Below are 20,612 nucleotides of genomic sequence, written 5' to 3' on the forward strand. Positions count from 1 at the left end.
AACATAATTTATAGGACTTTTCTCCTTGTTATTGATCCCTGAACATTGTGAATAACTGTGTAAAGGTCTCTGTTGTTGTGGTAAATAAACACGCCCAAAGAGACCTCCTATTTGACAAAAGGTCAAGGAGCAAGTGTCATTTGACAGAATGCTTCTGAGAGCTGCCATGAAGTGTGTTTGTCACCATGGAAACTGACAAACAGTGTTTTCTCTGATAAAAAATAAAAAAAGGGCAGCGGCTCAACGTGCAAGGGCGGTCAGGGATGGAGCAGTTTTATGTGCAATGAACTCCCCAATCCAGCATTTAATCAGTTCCCTCTTCCTCCCCTTTCTCTCCTCCTCGTATTCATTTGAATGTCTTTTCAGCTCTCCTGTTTATTATTCTGTCTATCAGCCTGACGGATGGTGATTTTTGACACAGCACAACTCTGACACTACAATCAACACTTCCCTCCAACTCAATTGCCCACAAGAACGTGAACAAGAAACAAATAGAGCTCATGGGTGACTTGAATTTCAACATTTCAGCACACAACAAGAATAGACCCAAGCTTGCATAAAGCTAGCCAAAGATGAATTTAAGGCTTTTGCAACACCTTTGTGTGTGTAATTACTTCTTCCTCTGTTCCTGTTCACTAAGAATACACAGTAGCAGCCGATAATCTCGAAGACTTCCTTTCCCTCCTCATGAAATGACCTGACCCACTCGATATGCAAGAATCATATGCCTTTTATAAAATTTCATACACCAGTTGCTGGTGTCAAATCTGTCAGGCTTTCTTGAGGGTCCGTCTAATTTGTTTACAAGTGTGAGGAGGAGGGAAAAAAAAAAACACAGGGCGAGACAAGAGTGTGAGTCAGACAGAAAGCGACTAAATGACCGAGGGAGGGCAGGAAAGGACACAGAAAGAGGGGAAGAAAAGGAGTTAATGCACCGGGTCCCCTGCTAAAGGTTCCCTGGTGAATGTGTCTAGCTGATGACAGATCCACACCTCAACCCCAGCACCATCACTTCACCGTACATCTCGTCTGGGCAGGACACACCAGGGAGCAGACACATACACACTTTAACATTGTGCACAAAATGGCCTGAGTCAGTAAGTAGCTGCTTTTAGCATGAGCTGTAGCCCCCACAGACCCTCTATGGCGCTCTTTCTTCTCCCTCGCACACTTCCATCTGTGTGCAGCCTTGAAGTTGACAACTCCCCAACAGCCTCACAGATTTCCTTTTCATTGCATCTCGTTTTGTGTTATTTTAGCAGCGTGATAATTCCAAGTGACACACACTGCGTGTTGAGATTTGGCTAGAGCGTCTCGCACAGGAGTCTTATTTGCTCTGCACATGCTATGTGCTTCTTCATTTGTAAGTGAGAAAGGAGGCTGAATTATTGATAAAGTGTCATAAGTGACCACATTGCATTAAAAATGGATTGCTCTCCTGAAATAAGTAAATTGTCTGTGAATAATTTAGGTGACTCACAGCTTGGGTCTGAGATGTTTATGCTAATGTTAACATTTCAAACATCTCCCAAGTTTTGTCTGCTGTCTTGTACATATGTCCCTGCAGAAATGCCACAGAATTGACAGCTTGATTTTTTTCTTTTGTCTTTTAAACATCTGTAAATTTGTTGAGTGATATTCTCTTATCATCCCTCTCTTAGATTTCTTGGTCCCTCTTTTATCTTTTTGTTTTTATTGTTTACCCTTCAAGCGCACCAAAAGCTTGTGGGTCTCTCAAAGACTATTGTCATCCTTTAATTTCAATTCCTCTCCAACATGTCATATTTTTTCTGTAACCAAACACAGATCTTGGTATCTGAAGATGATGGGTGTGGGGAGTTGGTGAGGCTTTAAAAGTTGTTTATATGTCCCTCAGATTGCTTCTGCGCCCTCTCAAAGCACACTTGTGAATCAAAGAGCTATTCCCCTCCTCTCAAACCGCCTCTTGAGATGAATTATATTTGTTCCAATTGAAACCTTTTTTTTTTTTTTACCTCCATTTCTAATGTTATCTCTCTGAATGACAATGTCCCTGAGTGTCCTTGCTCCTTTCTCCTGGGTATTATTTGTTATTTTTCAACTCTGTATCTCTGTGTTTGAATTTGCAGGACCCTGCAGACAGTGGGGCCCTCACACGCCCGCACCTACACCGTTGCCGTATATTTCAAAGGGGAGCGTATCGGCTGTGGCAAAGGCCCAAGGTGAGTAAGACAGTGCAATATAATAAGACACAACAGGACAAGGCGCTCTGCCTCTCAATGCACCACTAATGGGCTCGAGAATAATGGCTGCACTTTATTGATGGTGTTTATTATAGCAATTAAGCTCTTGTTGGCCTATTCTATCAGGAGAGACATTATGCAGAATGAAAATGAATCGATTCATTATTGATTTGACATAAACTGTGTTATGGAAATATCACTTTGTGCAGAAGAAGAGTCTGTGATGAGGCGACACTGCATCCAGGGCTGCATTGAGGTCTACCTTGGATATTGTGTTCACATGAGGACAGGGATGTGTGTGTGTGTGGCTTTATGTTAAACTGTGCACCTTTGTATGTGCTCACACATTCACGCTTTTGTAAAGTAAAGAAAGTGAATCTCCGCACGAAGGCCTTTTCAGGGTTGGAGGGGTTGACGATAAAGCTGCAGCTGAGCCTGCGAGAAATGAAACCTAAATCCATCAAACATCTTTTGCCCCCCCCCCCATTCCACATGTAGAAATCCCCTCCACGGCCCCCTACTTGAAAGCGCTCTCTCTTGCTCTAAGCTGGCGATAAGTTTGTCCCTTCCATAGGATCTTTGACAGCTTACTGTTTTTGTATTTACATGACTTAAGCTCCCAACCACCTCCGCTGTGGGCTATGATCACACAGCACATAATGTATACGGAGGGACTGTGAATCGGAGGCATAAACAGTGCCCAGCACAGAGCCGCCAATAGGCTTACCTTTTTGAAATGTGTGCACTGTGTTACCTGGGATTGTTAGGGAAAAGGGCTCTTTCAAAACAAATAAAAAGCACTTTTCATAATCCTCTCAATATTGGGCCTGTTCTTTTTTTATTTGACAGAATTTCAGAAAAGGGACATTTTGAATATGCTAAAGACCTTTTCTCCCTGTTTCTCTCTCCATCTCTGTCTCCTTTTTAAAAAATATTTCTAATCTAGCATCCAACAGGCGGAAATGGGAGCTGCGATGGATGCACTCGAAAAATGTGAGTTATTTGGAAACACAGACCCCTCCTCTCCACACACACACACACACACACACACACATATACACATTTTCACACTTTAAGCCTTTCACACACTTTGCCTCAGTGTTGAATATTAGCCTTGGCTGTACAGTATGCAAGATGGCTGGCGAAGAGCTGTGGCCTGACCAGCCGGTTGGCTGCAGCATATAGGACATTAGGCTGTTTGAAGTGCTAGCCCAGAGCGCAGGCATGGGGCCTAGCCAGAGATGGAGAACCAATAAAACAAGGACGGGGGAAGCTAAGCATCCTCAACCGTGTCGATCACCCTGAGGGACCACAGGAAGTTTGTGTCGAGGGCCGTACAAAGTTTCTATATTTTTTTGTTGTTGCGTTTTTGAGCCCTTTTGTAAACCATGAGAGCGAGGCTTCACACTCTGAGCGACTCTCTTGTGCTCAGCGCTCCTCTTCAGGTTTGAAGGAGTGCAGCTGATGCGTCCCCTATGTGCTGCTTCATTCCTTGGCTGTTTTTCATCTTGTCATCAACCACCACTTAAGGAAAATAGATAGTGATTTTTAGGCATTTACAATGTCTTGTTCACTGCCAAGTAAAAATACAATTACAGGGCTCTCAGAAACACATCCATGAGCCATTTCCATCATCTCCCATCTGCCTCTTATACTCTGCATATGTATGTGGATGCATAATATCATGCATTACATTGTGTGTTTTGAGAGTTTGGTATGTGCTCCAAAATAATTCTCGGACCAGACTCCATTGCTATCCCTGTGACCACCACATTAATCAAATGTACAGTTTGTTCATTACTCAACTAATTAGCTGGAGGTTGAACACAAATGGCTTTGTTGGAACAGACCTGTAGAACTTGTAGAGGGCAGGAAGGTCAAACTTTGATTTCATTTGGCTCATAAATGAGGCCTCCAGCCACTTGTGATTGATACTGTTTGTGCGCCCAAGCTTTAGCTTTTTATGAAACATTAGTGTTAGGGTGTTACTATTTAAAACTGTTGATCTTAGTCTTCCTCTGTGTATTCTTCTGGCTCCCAGTCTCCCTCACCTCCCTCCCTCCTTATCAGGGGGCGTAGTTCAGTGCACACACTCTCTCTCATGTGTCTTCCTCCGTCCCTTAATTCCTCCCATTTCCTTTCCCCAGTGTACACCTCTGTCACCATGATTGATAGATGCTCATTGCTAGTAAATGAACATTTCCCCCCTCATAAATTGCGGTTTCATGTGACTAGATTAGCAATGCCTTTTAAAAGGTCAGTTAATTTAAAATCATCTCTCCAAGTCTTCCTCCCTTTGATGCAAAATACTTCCAGTTTGAGGGCTTTGTTTGACTTTGTGTTGTCACTTAATTTAAACCCTCCAATTTACAACTGAGCTCGGTGTACTCTCTTCTTTCCCCTGTGCTGAGGTGAGAGTCATTATATTATTTGAATAAATGAATTGACTGAAAAATCAGATTGGCTGCTCAGTTTAAAGATTCCTGATACTCCGATTAGTCTCGTAATAAAAAAGGACAAACAAAGATTAGTTGATCGACAGCAAACTTACTGATATAATGTTATTTATCAGTAAAAAATACAATATATTCGCTTTTTATATAATTGGAAATTGAATATCTCTATGTTTTGGACTGTCAATCAGACAAAAAGATCCAGTTTAAATAACTCAACTTGTTTTCTGGGAGTTATCATATATTCATCTGTTAATAATCTTATCAAAACAGACGAATCAATACAGAAAATAATCATCAGTTGTTCCCCTGATGTAGTTGCCCCTGGCTGATAAAATAACCACCAGTGAATTGTCGGTTGTGGCTGATCAGATCTGCTCCACGATCCATCATTTACAGTTTGTGCTCATTATTTAGAGGTCATATTTTTTTCATGAAGAGTAGCCGGCCGATCTTTTTTTAATTTTCAGAATTCACAAGTCAAGCCTGAATTAATCACTTTGGAATGGGAAGTCTTGCTGTAACATTCATATTCTGTTATTCCATTGTTGGAACATCTTCTTGTTGAGATAAATGTGCAAGGTCAGTCAGCAGGGTTCAAACACGCCTTTTGAAGGATGTGTGTGTCTCCTGACCATGAGTTTATATAATGAGACTTGAGCTCATCTGCTGCAGAACCGCCTAACGCATCAACTCCTATTGGAGCCGCATTGTCTCTCATGTGATTGTCAAGGGTCTCGCTTCATTTGTTCGCATAGCAAGACTAATCAAGGACATTAGCCCCGGTGTCATGTAATTCGTCATTGATTGTCTTGTTGGCCCTCACTGCAGGATTGGCTACACCATTACTCCTCTTGTACAACAGCCCTACCTTGTGTTACTCTCGGATCGAAAACACCTCCCCGCGACGTGTCAGGATTCATTTCCATGTTTTATTTAAGGCCTCCTCGGGTATCAGGAGCACTTTGAGCAGGACTGAAGTTTTTGTTTCTGCTGTAGAGCTTTTCCTGGCTGACAGGATCCGCGGCTCCAGCGGTGTTGGAGAGGTGAGAGACATGGCTGTGTTCAGTCAGACAGCTCAGAGCTCATTAAAGAGACCGGGGCCCAATATTTGGTGTGTGTGCTGTCTGTAGCCGATCCGCTGGTGGCTCAGCTGATTCACATTTCATTATTTGATGGCCCACGTTTTGACAGTCTCCTGCCTGTATCTGTCGAGGCAGAATTAAATGTTAACCAAGGCCCAGACTGGGAGAAACATGAGTGCAAACAAATCGAGCTGAGAGCAGCCAGGTAGGGGAACAGAATCGACGGAAGGAAGAAGTCGGCGGTGCAGAGTTTCTCAGGCACCGAGGCTCCATGCACCACGCGCCGTTAGGTCTAAGGCGACATCAAATATACATGGAAACGGCTTAACCATTTATCATTCATCCTTGCAGATAGAACTGTCTCTGTTTAAAGTCTCCAGTCTCTTTCTAAGATTCCCTCCCCTTGCTATTTTTTTCCAGCTTCCTCGCAGCTGCTTGTTTCTCAAACAATGCAATATCTGTTGAATAAGAGAAGGAGGCTCGATCTGGCTACTAGCTGGAAGCGAACTACATTCTTTTCTCGGCTTTCTTTAAACCCCTTAATCTCAGGATAAAAGCATTGGATGGATAGAGGCAAAGTAAAGTACAGTATGCAGGATCTTTATTCACTGGTTTGATTCTTTTCTTTGCCCTTTGGCATGGCAGGGAAATCCCTTCATCAGCACTGCTATACAGGCGCGCTGCTGGCTTGTTGACTGATGTGGTGCGTGTGAGCTGTAGGTGATAGACTCAGCCAGTGTAATGCATTGTGGAGTCATCTCACAGCCTGAGCTTAGGCTGAATAGTGAAAGGACACTGTATGTTCTCGTGCCCATAAAAGGGGAGCTGATCCCTCATAACAGACTCCACATCCAGCCGCTGTGCGTGCGCGCGCATTTCAGCGCCGCTGTCAGTGGGCACAACAGGCAGCGTTGTTGCAGAGACCCCAACTACCAGCATCGCTCCAAAAGCATCTACACCCCAAATTCCAAAACCGCAATCGCAGTCCGTGAGAGGAATCACTGCATTGTCGTTAAACAAAAGACCTGAGCCGAGCTAAGTGCGTTAACACCTTAAAGGTAATCAGTATGCAGAGTGCACCGTTCCTGAAATGTGCTTTTCTCCAGAACGCCGGGGCATCTGAGAATTCTCAATATGTCTTTGTGATGCCCAACACAGACTGAAATGAAAAGCCTTGTGTATTCTTTAGCAACCCCATACTTTGAGGCCTGCTCTTGTGCCGCATGTTAAACAATGTAAATGGCCAATGCTTTTTTTTTTTTTTCTCTCTCTCCTTTTCCCTCCCTCTTGAGTGGGTTATTCTCAAGTCATCTCCCAGGGAAAAATGCTGGTGATTTCCATATTTTAACTGCAATATGTAGTTTTCTCTCCGAGGCTCACCAAGTGTTGCTTACTCACTGAAAGCATATTGAAATTGATTGTGTGTTTCTGTGTGTGTCCATGCATGTGTGTATGTCTCAAATTTCCCTCAGAATGATTTTTTTTTCTCTCCAGGATTTTTTTTATTTTTTATTATTTGATCCGTCTCCTTTTTAATAGGATATTGCTGTTATCTTGCATTTTTCCTCTGTGTTGCCATAATGACAAATTAGAGTGTTGCAAGAGAAAGAAGACATTCTCCTCTTCTATTCACAAGTCAAACTCATGTGTGAATTGCAGTTCTGCCAGTGTTTCATTTGCGATAGGAGCTTCTTGAATTCTGATTACAAGAAGTGGTTGCAGACAACCAAAGCACTACATGGCCTTTAGATGTTCATGGCCAATTCCTTGTGACAATCAGCTGAGGAGCGCGTTGCTGTTGCTGCGTTTCATTTAGCGTCTGAGCTGGGAATGACTGGGAATGTCACACCCGTGTTAATTGCGTTCCAGTACAAGTCAGAAGCTGTTTTTGTTGTGGCTTGTTGTTATTATTAGCAATACCAGGTCATAACAATGCATTATTTTGTGCGTAAAAACAACATAGCAACAGGAAGAAGCTGGACAGTTCTGTGTGTACGACTGATTTAATGAGACACAAATAAGACAAAAGTGCTATTAAATATTATTACAGCTTTTATTATATGTTGATGTGCAGAGCAGCCATCTTGGATTTAGATGTCAGGGTTGGTGAGATTCTTTCGACTTTTCGAGTCAGAAATCCGACTTCAGGGGAACTCTGTTCATATGGAACACACCATCAGGCCCACACTGACACTAACTACAGATGACTTGATGAAATAGCAGAAAAATGGGGAAAATATCTCACAGCTTCCTAGAGCTCATGGTGACATCTTTAAAATTGTGTTGTCTCTGACTGACAGTCTAAAACCCAGATATTTCATTGAAATAATCAAAAGTGAAATCTTCACATTTAAGAGGCTGGTATTAGAGAATGTATTGTATTTGCAACTTTTCAAAATGATTATTTAATTCATTCAAAGCATTCTGTCAGTCAAATAATTGAGGGAAAACGAATAATTCTCGCAGACTTTGCTCTTTATTACACATTAGATGCGCGAGTCTTCAGTATACTATCACATCTGTTTTCAAGCAACTGATTTGCTAACTAAGTGCTTATCAGCGCCAGAGAGAGAGGTTAAACACAATCCAGATGGATAATGTGTCGCTCCAACATGTGAGAACCATTTTTACTTGTGCTCCTGCGGTGTGTTTCTCCGACCATGGATATGGGACTGGAGCAGTGGGACGGCAGCGGTCTCCAGAAAACACAGTATCTACGCCAGATAGTTGAATAGTTGGCTGAAACCCTAAGGCGCCGTATTATCAGCTGTGAGTCCACTGTCTGGACAATAGTCATAATTAAATTTTCCCATTTATCAGAAGATAATATACACTATCTTCCCATGATACAGTGCAGGCCCTAAGTATTTAGACAGTGACACATTTTCTGTTGTTTTGGCTCTGAACTGCAGCACATTGGATTTAAAATGAAACACTGCGAGGTTAAAGTGCTGACTCAACTTTAAGGGTGTTTGAGGGTGTTTACATCCACACTGGGCAAGCAGATGTCTTTTTATAAACAATTTAGGACAATGTAGCAGGAAAATTGTCCCAAATGTATAGCCGAAAAAAACAAGGAGTGTATACATGAGCCAGCCGTTGCAGGATGTTACTGACTGGAAGTATTACTCACAGTCTACAAAATAACAGCAGCTTTACCAGGGAAGATACAGTTCTGTTGGTTTTCAGCCAACATTTAGAGTCAAATATTAAATATGACATATCTCATATATATATCTCATATATCTCATTCAAATCTGGTTAATTTGTATAGTATATGTGTATAAAAAGGGTTTACAATCCCGCCACCATCCAATAAGCTGAAAGGTCAGTGTTTTAACCTCTTTTTTTCAAACTGAACAGGAGGAAAAATAATTTTTTAAAAAGTAACAGTTCAGACATTTCCAAATAATAAACCCCTGACAGAAAGGCCTGAATGGGAACTATTATAAAACAGATTTTTTTTATTCAGGTGCAGATCATTTTGCTTCCTTCACATTCTCCATCATAGACTTCTCATCACAAACTTAAAGGCACTGAAAGACTCATTTGTTGGCGTTTGCATGATAATGGTCAGTGACCGGAAAAACTGCACAGTCAAATTTGTGTCTCGGCGAGTTGACACAAACCACTGGGCAGCTGTCATGCATGCTGTTTTAAATTGAAGTGTGCAGTGGGTCAACCCAGTAAGGTAAAACACTTAATGGAAAATTGCCTAAGCTATGAATATCAAAATTATAAAGAGCTGTCACTGTCATAGCTGAACACAAAAGCCAGAATTTAGGACTGAAACTATATTGATTCGTTGATCAACAGAAAAATAATCAGCAGCCATTTTGATAATCAGTCAATTTGTCAAAAATATATATTCTTCTTCCTCAAAACGCTTTGGTGCTTTTCTCTTGTAAAATAAATATCTTGGGGTGTTGGAAAGAGATTTGAAGACGTCATCTTTGACTCTCAGAACTTTTGATGCGCACGTTTCATTATTTTTTGCACTGTCCTAAATAAATGATTAATAGATCAATTAAAAATAACAGAAAAAGTAATAATGAAAATAAATAAAAAATAAATGAAATCATTAGTTGCGGCTAGAGCTAACACTATCAGTTAATTAATTGATTTACAGAAGTAAGCAAAAAATTGGGATAATCAAATAATTGTCATTTTTTAAGTGAGAAAAAAATGGTGGTTCCAGTTTCTCAAACATAAATTTTTGCTACTTTCATTAGTCGTCTATGATTAATAGTAAGTTTGGTAATCTTAGTTTTGGACACATGGTGAGACAGAACAAGCTGTTTGAATATGTCAGCTTGGGCTTTAGGGAATATGGATGCGTGTTTTTCACTGACATTGACATTGACGAGATTTAACCTGTATAAACTTATAAAAAGCCATAGGGTTCAATAATGAAATTATATGTCTTCACTGAATTACAAAGATGATATTTTAACGAGACATTATTAAATGAGATGAGATTTTAAAATGAATTTTTAAAAGTTCGGGTGTGTTCCCTTGATTGACAGGCGCCCCTAACCTATTAGATTCAGTCGCTGCCACCCTCCGTTCATATTGCCCAGAATTTGGATTGTGTCACCGCAGCCAAGTTGGCAGAGAGTGAAAAAGCCAAACTTCTGTTTAGAAACTAATGGCTGGTGTGGTCGATGCTACATTCGTGTTTTTCTACAGTTTCCTGTTTGAAAGCCAAGCAGCAGCATTTGTCAGCGATAAGAGGTCTGGCAATGAGACAATTAACATGAGAAAATTAAACCAATTTAAAGATCATCTGTGCTCCGACTGCAGCAAAAACAAGCTCTTTTGTTATTTTGTCTACTCGCTATATGTTAGCATCCAATCAGCTTGTATCTGTTTTTGTTGTATTTTTTCCGCTGTCACACTACAACATCTTATTACAGATCTCATTTAGAAATGTTCACTTGCAATCACGTTATCAGATCTCAGAGTCACTGTGCTGAAACCAAACAAGGCCTGTCTAATATCTTGTTACTTCATCATTATTAATGAAATAACAACCTGAGGGCAATTTAACCGCAATACTGCCTGCAACACTTTCGCTCATTTCACCAAAGTGACAGCATGACACTTGCTATGAAAACTATAGTTGGTGCAATTTGAACACTAAATTGCTGTCCTGGCCCAGTTGGATGCTGACCTTGTCTCTTCACACCCGTGCCTCTTTGTCTGTCTCTTTATCTGTTCTCCTTGGTCAACCTCTGTTTCCCGCTCTGCCTCTCCCTGTACCAGATAACTTCCCACAGATGGCTCATCAGAAGCGCTTCATCGAGCGGAAATACAGACAGGAGCTGAAGGAGATGAGACGAGAGCGGGAGCGGCAGGAGAAGGAGACCGACGAGGTGGAGGAATGCAGGAAGTGACAGCACCTTTTTGGGAGGTGCGGGGAGCCAATCAGGACCCGCGTCCGCAATAAGAAATCCTGTCTGCGAATGTGGCGACCATCCAGGCAAGAGTTGGCGGGATGGAGGTGATCATGGAGCTGTGTAGTTTAGAAAGGACTGACTGTTCCCCAAGTTCTACATGAACCTCAATGGGAGACGGGTGAGGACTTAATGGGGGTGATATGACTCTAAATTCAAGGATTTAGGGTGAAATCATGTTTTTGTCTTCTATTTTCAGAGTTTAAGTGCGATAGAAGGCAACCAGAATTAGAAATGAAGAAAAATGTTTTATGCTGTTTAGTCTTGTAGCAGTCAGAGGTGGCCTTACGTTGTCTTATGTTCATGTTTGTTGCCTAAACTTTAAATGTTGAATTTGATGACTGACTTTTAAATCCAAAAACTACAGCAGGAGTTCACACCATTACTGACACATGCCAAAAAAAAAAGAAAGGCAACACATTTTTAAATGAACCATGAAATGTTAAATAAACTATCGAAGCTAATATTGTAAATAAAGTTCCACCTTCTGTTCTGATCAGTCAGTTTCTTGCGTGCATTGTAAACCTTACAGTTCTCTTTCGAGAGGCCTAAACCAGAAAGAAGGTTGAGTCAATTATATTCAATCAGTACAATGTCACCATCTGTCTCATATATGCCACTCATCCTCTAATAATCAAAATGTGATTTTTTTTTTTTCTCCCTCTCTTTTTTTAACCTTTCTCCGAATCTGATTGGCTGTCAAACAGATCTTAATTATAGATTGTCTAATTAACAATTTCCTCAGCTCAGTAGCCTCTGGATCCAGCTATTTAACAACAGCCATCATATTAATAACTATCTGACATGTAGAGTTGAGTCTTTTATACTCAGAGTTATTGTAGATAATATATACATACCGGTGACGATGGTAAATTACTTGCCTGCTAGCCTGTGGCTGCTATCACATACTTCAGATAAGTCAAATTTTCCTCCATAGCGAGAGGAAATGTGCATTAGAGCTACCACACAAGTACAGAAAGCTGTCAAATTATTAACCATCCAACGTTATTCCGGGAAAATATCTCATAAAGAAAATAGAGAGGCTGATTTTAAAGATATTTAATTGTGTCATATAAATATTCAGTACAAAATATCACGTTTTACAAAGCAGATTGATGAATGGCCGATGATGTAGGGCCCCTTACACTACCACAACCTCTCAAATTGTTTCTACATTGACAAAACTCGACTGCTCAATCACATTGTCACCAACATAATATACCGTAGTAGAGGTGAGCCCCGGGGCCGACCGTGTCTACACATCAACAACCACAGATCTATTGTATCTGGAGAAAGAAGACATCAGCGTCACCATCTAGTTGCTCTCAACTTTAAAAAAAACCAAACAAAAAAAAAACCAAACAAACCAAGAGACGCGGAGCTGCGGTACATTACGATGTGCAACATTTTTCTGTCATCTTAGCTGAGCATGGCGCAAATGCTTGGAGGCAATTATACTCTCCATAGGAAAACACGAGCACGCCCTCGTAATGGCAATACGCTGACATCTTGTATGAAGACGGAAAATAGTGAAGACTGAAGTAAGAATGCTTTTGATGAGTGCTGCTGTCATGTTGATTTCCATTTGAGACCTCACAATGTACCTTGAGGCAGAAAAGCCGTTTTCTTCGAGTGAAGGGTTTTTAAACCCATTAAATGCTTATCATAGCAACGTTGCCACAGTCTGAAATGGCCACTTAAACAATGGGAGCTCCAGCAACAAGCTAATAAACTAAACAAGAGGGCATGTGTATACAATAACCCAGCATAAAGAATTTTCTGTGTTATCAACCATTTGGTTTAATGTACTGCACCGTCGGTGATGTCAAGCCTGATTCAGAGGACAAAAAGGAAAAAAAAAAAAAGTAGCACTTTGGCAATTATGCCATTGTGTTTTGTTATTACTGTTTCAAATGTCTGATAAATGTCAGCCACTTCACGCGTTGGCCTTTTGCTGAAGTGAGGGCACAGCTTGTTTTAGCTGGCCTGTTTTTTCTTGATATTATTCTGCCTTCCCAGTTCAACCAGCCTTCTTTATTTCAAAGCTGTTTATTCATAGTTAGGTTGTCTTTACAGTAATTTGACAAAATTGCCATTAAAGGATCGTTTTCAGTTTTTTTTTTTTCTTTTTTCCTTGTTTTTTTGTTTTTTTTTTTGTTTTGTTTTTTTCTTTCTAAATCACAGTTATAACTAAACCGTGTTGTGTGTTCTCGCTGCAGGATTAATGCTTTGACCTTCTCTCTGAGCCAAGGACACACCTCTGGGTTTAAGAACCCTATTCCACGCAACTCAAAGGTCAGACGCCCCTCGATAAGCATCTTTATGGAAAAGTCTGTTCGTCCCACAGGAAATCAGTTGAGTAAAGCCCGAACACTTGGACTGGCTTCATATTCAACACTACATACAGTACATGTAATGAAGGGCAGGGACCAGAGTACAGTCATAGGAGGATTTTAAAGGAAAATACTGGTGTTCTTTGCTTTTTGGCACATTTCTATTCCTGGAGTGCTATGTTACATTATCATACATTCGACTGTGGAGGATGGAGCCCCTTTCAGGACAGAAAATCTTGATCAAACAAGTGTAGATTTTATCTTAAAAGCAAGAGAAACACTTTTATTTTTAGTAAGTTTTTTTTTTTTTTTTAATGCTGTCAGTCGTGGTACATTTAAATGGTCATTGAGATGAATTTATTTTCATTATGAGAAGATTTTTATAAGGCAACTCTTCTGATTCATATCGTGGACTTTGATTCTTTGTCACATGAAGTATAAAAGCCTTACACATGGACAGAATCCAAGTTTAAACACACATAGAATTTTTCTATGAATCCAAAACAAGATCATCATTTTTCCCACTTGGTGCATTAATTCAGACGCTCAAATCCTGTTTTTTTTTGTCATCGCCTGAAGTGGTAAAACAAACCATTTAAGGGGAAGACAATCAAATCGCATGATGAATTTTAACAGTAACTGTCCACAAGATGTTTCATCTAATCTAATTTGATGCTGTAGTTTCAAGCTTGGTGGTGTCCTCTCAGCACTGCGAGTTACTAAAGTGAGTTTCTGAGTGGAGATGAGCAAAAAAAGCCCAACAAGACCAGTATTTTCCTCTTAACTGAGCCTGGCACATATTAGATTGGTGAATTTCTATCAGCGTAGCATAAAAAAATAACACTATTGTATGTACTTAATTTTTCAAGCAGAGAGTTGGCTGCACAAGAGGAAATGGTTCTGACGACATTCAGCTCAGTAAGGAAATATTTGGTATTTCGGCTCACCGCACAGCAAATGCAAAAAGCTGTGTGGAGATGAAAATCAGATACTGCAAAAACGACAAACTGGTGTGTTTGAGGGTGTTTTGTTGTGGCCCTAAATCCCACAGTCCTTTTACCACACCTTCGGGTAAGCTTAAAAGAACATTATCCACTCGTCAACAGTCATGTGCCACAACTAACACAAATTTTGATGTTGTACGCCTCTCCCCTCCGGTCTGTAGCGAGAGTTCACGTTAGGAATGACGATGTCAAAATCTTCTTGTGGCTGAAGCACAGCTGTAGATAAGTGGCTAATGCCAGGCAGCCATCAGTGAAAGGGGGGGGGGGTCATCTGGACAATGGAAATCATTAGAAAAACAAAACAACTGTACAGCGTATTGTATCATATTACCGTACGTACACAAGCTAAGATAGAACTCACAATATGCAGCATGTTTTTGTCCCAGAAACACTGAAAAATACATAGGCATATCTGTTGGTTTACAAAACTGCTTGTTGAACGTGTCCATCACAGGCAGCTTTGGAAAAACAAACAAAACAAAAAAATATCAGTATAGATATATTTGGGCCTCATGTACACCCAGTATACACACACAAAAAAAAAAGTCTCGACACAAAGTCTCTTTTCACTGTGCCCTCGCAAAAACGCAACTAACACTGACTGGACACACAAAGCCTACGTCTGGTCACCCGAGGGACAACTGAATGGTGATCGATGGCGGTGAAAGAGCACTTGGACAAACAGTGTTCGTTTCTCGGTCCTTGCGCCATTTTCCTCGCCACACATGCACCAGAAGTTTCTAACATGTGTTTCACGTCACGTTTCTCTCCTCATCTGTGTGCCAGGCTCTCGTTAGGAATCCCTGTCGCTGTCATCGCCCCCGTACATGTCCGCCAGTTTCTTAAACCGGGGTCCCCACTCGCTCAGGTAGTTGTAGTCCTGGTCGCCCTCGGTGGTCACCGACTCGAGTGAGCTGAGGGACTCCGCTACGGAGCCGTTTCCCTCGTACGCGTAGGTGGCCAAGGAGTCGTAAGGCGGCGCCGTCGGGTCGCTGTCATTGTCCTGGAGCCTCTGGTTGATGAAGTCTCTCACATCCCCGTTATTGTCCCGGGTCGGGGGCAGCACAGGCCGTCGGACCGGAGGGAAGAAGGTCTCGGGGACAATGTCCCTCCGCTGCTTGCTCTCCTCGATGGCCTCTGGGTTGCGCAGTGTGCCGATATCAAAGGCCTGAGTGTCCTCCTCTCCGCCCCCTTCATCATTGTAGCTGACAACGTTGTCTCTGACATCCTCTTTGGAGATGATCAGAGGCTCCTTCTTCCTCTGTCTCCTCAGGGCAGCAAACAGCACCACGATCACTACAGTGAGAACAAAAATAAAGAGAACAAATATCAGAGTTTTGTGACTTTTTTTTTTTGTTGTTGTTTCTTTGCTCCTCTCCTTGTTCTGATGGCCAGTGAGTGTCCAGGGGGAATTGTTGATGTTGCTTGAGTATTCACTGATGTTCAGGGACTTTGTCTGACTTTGTAGAAACGGCTCAGATACCATGAGGATGCATTATGAATTTTTCCCCCTCAGGGCCACTGGTGCTTAAGAAAACAAAGGATTGCAGTTTCAGAACACACACCTTACGTGCTAGAAACGCAACTTGTGTACCATTATGACATTTGAGTAACATACAGCATATAAAGCAGACCTCTTTGGGTTGCTTCAAACATGTTTCAAAAGCCAGTCAGTGAAAATATGGTTACTGGACAATTTGCTTTGGAAACTCTTACAGCTGGTTTTGCAACATATTTGACTGAGACCTTTTTTTCTGTATTGGAGTCTCCAGAAATTGAAGTTAGGCCTTTCAGAAAGCAGACATAAAATTCCCTGAACCACCATTGATATTTTGCCTTGCAGAGGACAGATTCTTAATCTTCTAATGTTTTAAGTGAAGAAGCTCTTTGTATTTGTGCGCTAACAAAAATACTAAAGCATCTGTGAGGACATCTAGCAATGATGTTCCCTATATTAAGGGTCATGTCTTTCCATCTTAAAGCACATAGCGCAGTAAAGCGCAGTCTGAGGTGCTGTAGATCTTTTCTGTTCAAACCAACATGTCAGAATTTCCCACTCACAAGAAGTGATGAATCAAATTAATGAGTGAAATACAGACCTGACTCTAACACCTGTGAGAGGTGCTTTGCTACAGCAAGAAGCTCTAAAGCTGTAAGAAACGCTAACAGATGTAATTTTTCAGTGAAGTGAAAATTTGAGCAGTTTTAAAATGAAAAAGGTGAAATTGAAATGCACATGTTTGCAAAATTGAAGTGCAGGTGCATTGTGGGTTGTTTTCTTGCAGCCAGTACTCACTGAGCAGAATGATGACACAGAGTAAGATGGCCACCAGGGCTCCGGTGCTGAGTCCCGCCCTCGCAGTGAGCGCCTCAGCGTTGCACAGCTTCATGTTGCCCTCGCGGTCGCAGGTGCACACCCTGATGGTCAGCGTGTTGGTGCTGCTTTGCTGCGGGAATGCTCCGTCGGAGATGACCACGGGCACGTGGTAGATGCTCTTCTGCAGACTGTTGTAGCTGTTCCTCCGTGTTAGGATCCAGGCTGTGTTGTCTGAAAACAGCAGGATATCGGATTACTGTGCAGAAATCAATAACCTGAATAAATATTTCAATAAACTGTACTAGAAATTTCATTTGGTCTGTGAATGCTTTTAGTGCTGTGGGATGAAGAACTACAGAATATCAATGAATCACAACATGTATGACACGTATGACAGTAGATGTGGTTAAATATAACAGCAGGTTTACTGTAAGAGCATTATGGGAACATTAAACAAAGGATGGAAGTTAATCTGATGAGCACGAACGTGAGCTGAGTGTTTATTACCTTTGTTATCGCGGACAGAGAAGTTAGCCTTCCCAGCAGCCTCCTGTGCAAGATGGAAGAGGAAGCGGTGTCCTTCGATTGGATCATCAGGATCTGTGGCACTCACAGTTTGTATCCTCTAAGATAAGAAACAGACAGATATGTAAAACATAAACCTCAAGCGGGCTAATCGAAGAAACGCAATTCAACATTAACAGTATTTTCTAATTTTATATTGAATGATGTTATACGTATGTGTGAATTTAATCAAGATGTTTATGCCTAATCCAGTGAATTAAATACCAGACAAATCATGTAATGTAAGATCGGTGAATCTGTAAATCAAAGAATAAACTAGATCAGCTCAGCCTCAGTATAAACAGTTTAGCAACATTTAGACAGTTGACAAATTCCTGTTCTATAGTACACTGGCCCTTAGCGTAAACAATCTAATTGTCAAACATCAATCAGCACAAGTTTACTATAATCTGTGGCTGATGTCAGCTACTTTGCTAAATAACTGAAACTGTTGATCCAGGTTTAAAGGGAGAGTTTGGTGTTTTAGAGATGAATTAGATATCAGCAAGCTAACATGTAATAAACCTCACTTGTTCTGATTGTAAACATTAAAAAATGCATTGAAACTGTGCAGGTACAAAAAAGGCTTCCAGTAGTAAACCGATGAACACATAGAACACCATTTATGGTGGCTCAGTGATGCAGCAGTTAGAACTGTCAGCTCACAGTGAGAAGGTTCATGGTTCAAATGCCAGGCCTGGGGCCCTTGTGTGTAAAGTTATGTCATAATAGTAATGTTCTCCCTGTGCCTGTTCTTCCGTGCCTTATGCGCATTAGGTTAATTGGTAACTCTAATGCCTTACATTACTACAATATTTTTTATGACATAATATAATTTTTTTGTGCCTTGGTTGTATGACGTTTTTTGACATTTTCATGCCTTATAATATGGCGTTTTTATACCTTACTTTGTTTGACTCTTTTATGCCTCACTATAATATTGTACCGTTTTTTGAAATATTTATTTCTTACTATGTTATAATGGTTTTTGACATTTTTATGCCTTGCTATACTATGGCACTTTTATGCTCTACTAAACTATGATGTTTTTTGACTTTTTTATGCCTTAATATACACTATGAGGTTTTTTTTTATACTTGTATGCCTTACTACATAGTATGACTTTTTTATGCCTTACTATACTATTGCGTTTTTTTTACATTTTTATGCCTCACTATAGTAAGGCATGAAATTATCAAAAAAAGTCATAGTATATAAGGCATACAAATATCAAAAAACATCAGTGTATATTAAGGCATAAAAAAGTCAAAAAACATCATGTATAGTAAGGGATAAAAATGCCATAGTATAGTAAGGCATGAAAATGTCAAAAAGACCACATAGTATACTATGTGGTTTTTTGACATATTCATGCCTTAATATACTACGACATAAAGTCATAAGGCATAAAAAATGTCAATTTGATAGTATAATAAGGCATAAAAGTGTCATAGTATGATAAGGCATAAAAACGCCATAGTAGTAAGGCACAAAAATGTCAAAAAATGGCATTGTATAACAAAGCATAAAAATGTCCAAAAACGTCATAGTATAGTAAGGCATAAAAATTTAAAAAAACGGCATAGTATAGTAAGACATAGAAATGTCAAAATACGTCATAGTATAGAAAGGCACAGAAATTTCAAAAAACGACATAGTATATTCAGGAATGAAAAAGTCTTAAAATGTCATAATATAGTAAGGGATAAAAACGCCATAGTATTGTAAGGCATGAAATTGTCATTAAACGACATAGTAAAGTGAGGCATAAAAAGGTAAAAAAATGCCATGGTATATTAAGGCATAAAAACTTCATAGTATAGTAAGGCATGAAAACAGCATTGTATAGTGAGGCATAAAAAGGTAAAAAAACGGCGTAAGGCATAAAAATGTCAAAAAACATCATAGTATATTAAGGCATAAAAAATGCCATTGTATAACAAAGCGTAAAAATTTCAAAAAACGGCATAGTATAATAAGGCATAAAAACGCCATACTATAGTAAGGCATAAAATTGTCAAAAAACGTCATAGTATAATAAGGCATTAAAACACCATACTATAAATATGGCATAAAAATGTAAAAAAACGTCATAGTATAATAAGGCATAAAAACGTCATAGTATAGTGAAGCATGAAAACGCCATACTATAGTAAGGCATAAAATTGTCAAAAAACGTCATATTATAATAAGGCAAAAAACGCCATAGTATAGTGAGGCATGAAAACGCCATAGTATAGAAGGCATAAAATTGTCAAAAAACGTCATAGTATAATAAGGCAAAAAATGCCATAGTATAGTGAGGCATGAAAACGCCATAGTATAGAAGGCATAAACGCCATACTATAGTAAGGCATAAAATTGTCAAAAAACATCAAAGTATAATAAGGCATAAACGCCATAGTATAGTAAGGCATAAAATTGTCAAAAAACGTCATAGTATAATAAGGCATTAAAACACCATACTATAAATATGGCATAAAAATGTCAAAAAACGTCATAGTATAATAAGGCATAAAAACGTCATAGTATAGTAAGGCATAAAATTGTCCAAAAAACGTCATATTGTAATAAGGCAAAAAACGCCATAGTATAGTGAGGCATGAAAACACCATAGTATAGAAGGCATAAACGGCATACTATAGTAAGGCATAAAATTGTCAAAAAAGTCATAGTATAATAAGGCATAAAAACGTCATAGTATAGAAGGCATAAACGCCATAGTATAGTAAGGCATAAAATTGTCAAAAAACGTCATAGTATATTAAGGCATAAAAACGTCATAGTATAGTAAGGCATAAAATTGTCAAAAAACGTCATAGTATAATAAGGCATAAAAACGTCATACTATAGTAAGGCATAAAATTGTCAAAAAACGTCATATTATAATAAGGGAAAAAACGCCATTGTATAGTGAGGCATGAAAACGCCATAGTATAGAAGGCATAAACGGCATACTATAGTAAGGCATAAAATTGTCAAAAAACGTCATAGTATAATAAGGCATAAAAACGTCATAGTATAGAAGGCATAAACGCCATAGTATAGTAAGGCATAAAATTGTCAAAAAACGTCATATTATAATAAGGCATGAAAACGCCATACTATAGTAAGGCATAAAATTGTCAAAAAACGTCATATTATAATAAGGCATAAAAACGTCATAGTATAGTGAGGC

At 39.8% G+C, this 20,612-nt stretch overlaps 2 protein-coding genes across 2 annotated transcripts in view; one reads left to right on the forward strand and one right to left on the reverse strand.

The window, feature by feature from the left end:
* drosha (drosha ribonuclease III) overlaps positions 1-11,715 on the forward strand; it is an 82,026-nt gene extending 70,311 nt beyond the window's left edge. The window contains exons 30-32 of the mRNA XM_023395091.2: positions 2,109-2,201; positions 3,169-3,215; positions 11,026-11,715. Of these exons, the coding sequence (XP_023250859.1) occupies positions 2,109-2,201; positions 3,169-3,215; positions 11,026-11,156 (271 nt within the window). The 3' untranslated portion in view covers positions 11,157-11,715. The remainder of the gene's footprint in view (positions 1-2,108; positions 2,202-3,168; positions 3,216-11,025) is intronic.
* A 545-nt stretch (positions 11,716-12,260) lies between these two features.
* Positions 12,261-20,612, reverse strand: part of LOC111645783 (cadherin-6-like) — a 65,370-nt gene continuing 57,018 nt past the window's right edge. Inside the window, exons 10-12 of the mRNA XM_023395092.2 lie at positions 17,378-17,495; positions 16,850-17,101; positions 12,261-15,849 (exon numbers count right to left, since the gene is read on the reverse strand). Coding sequence (XP_023250860.1) covers positions 15,347-15,849; positions 16,850-17,101; positions 17,378-17,495 — 873 coding nt within the window. The 3' untranslated portion in view covers positions 12,261-15,346. The remainder of the gene's footprint in view (positions 15,850-16,849; positions 17,102-17,377; positions 17,496-20,612) is intronic.

Source organism: Seriola lalandi, unplaced genomic scaffold, assembly GCF_002814215.2.
Source record: "Seriola lalandi dorsalis isolate HSWRI2012SDOR001 ecotype SW California unplaced genomic scaffold, Sedor1 jcf7180002054956, whole genome shotgun sequence".
NCBI lineage: Eukaryota > Metazoa > Chordata > Actinopteri > Carangiformes > Carangidae > Seriola > Seriola lalandi.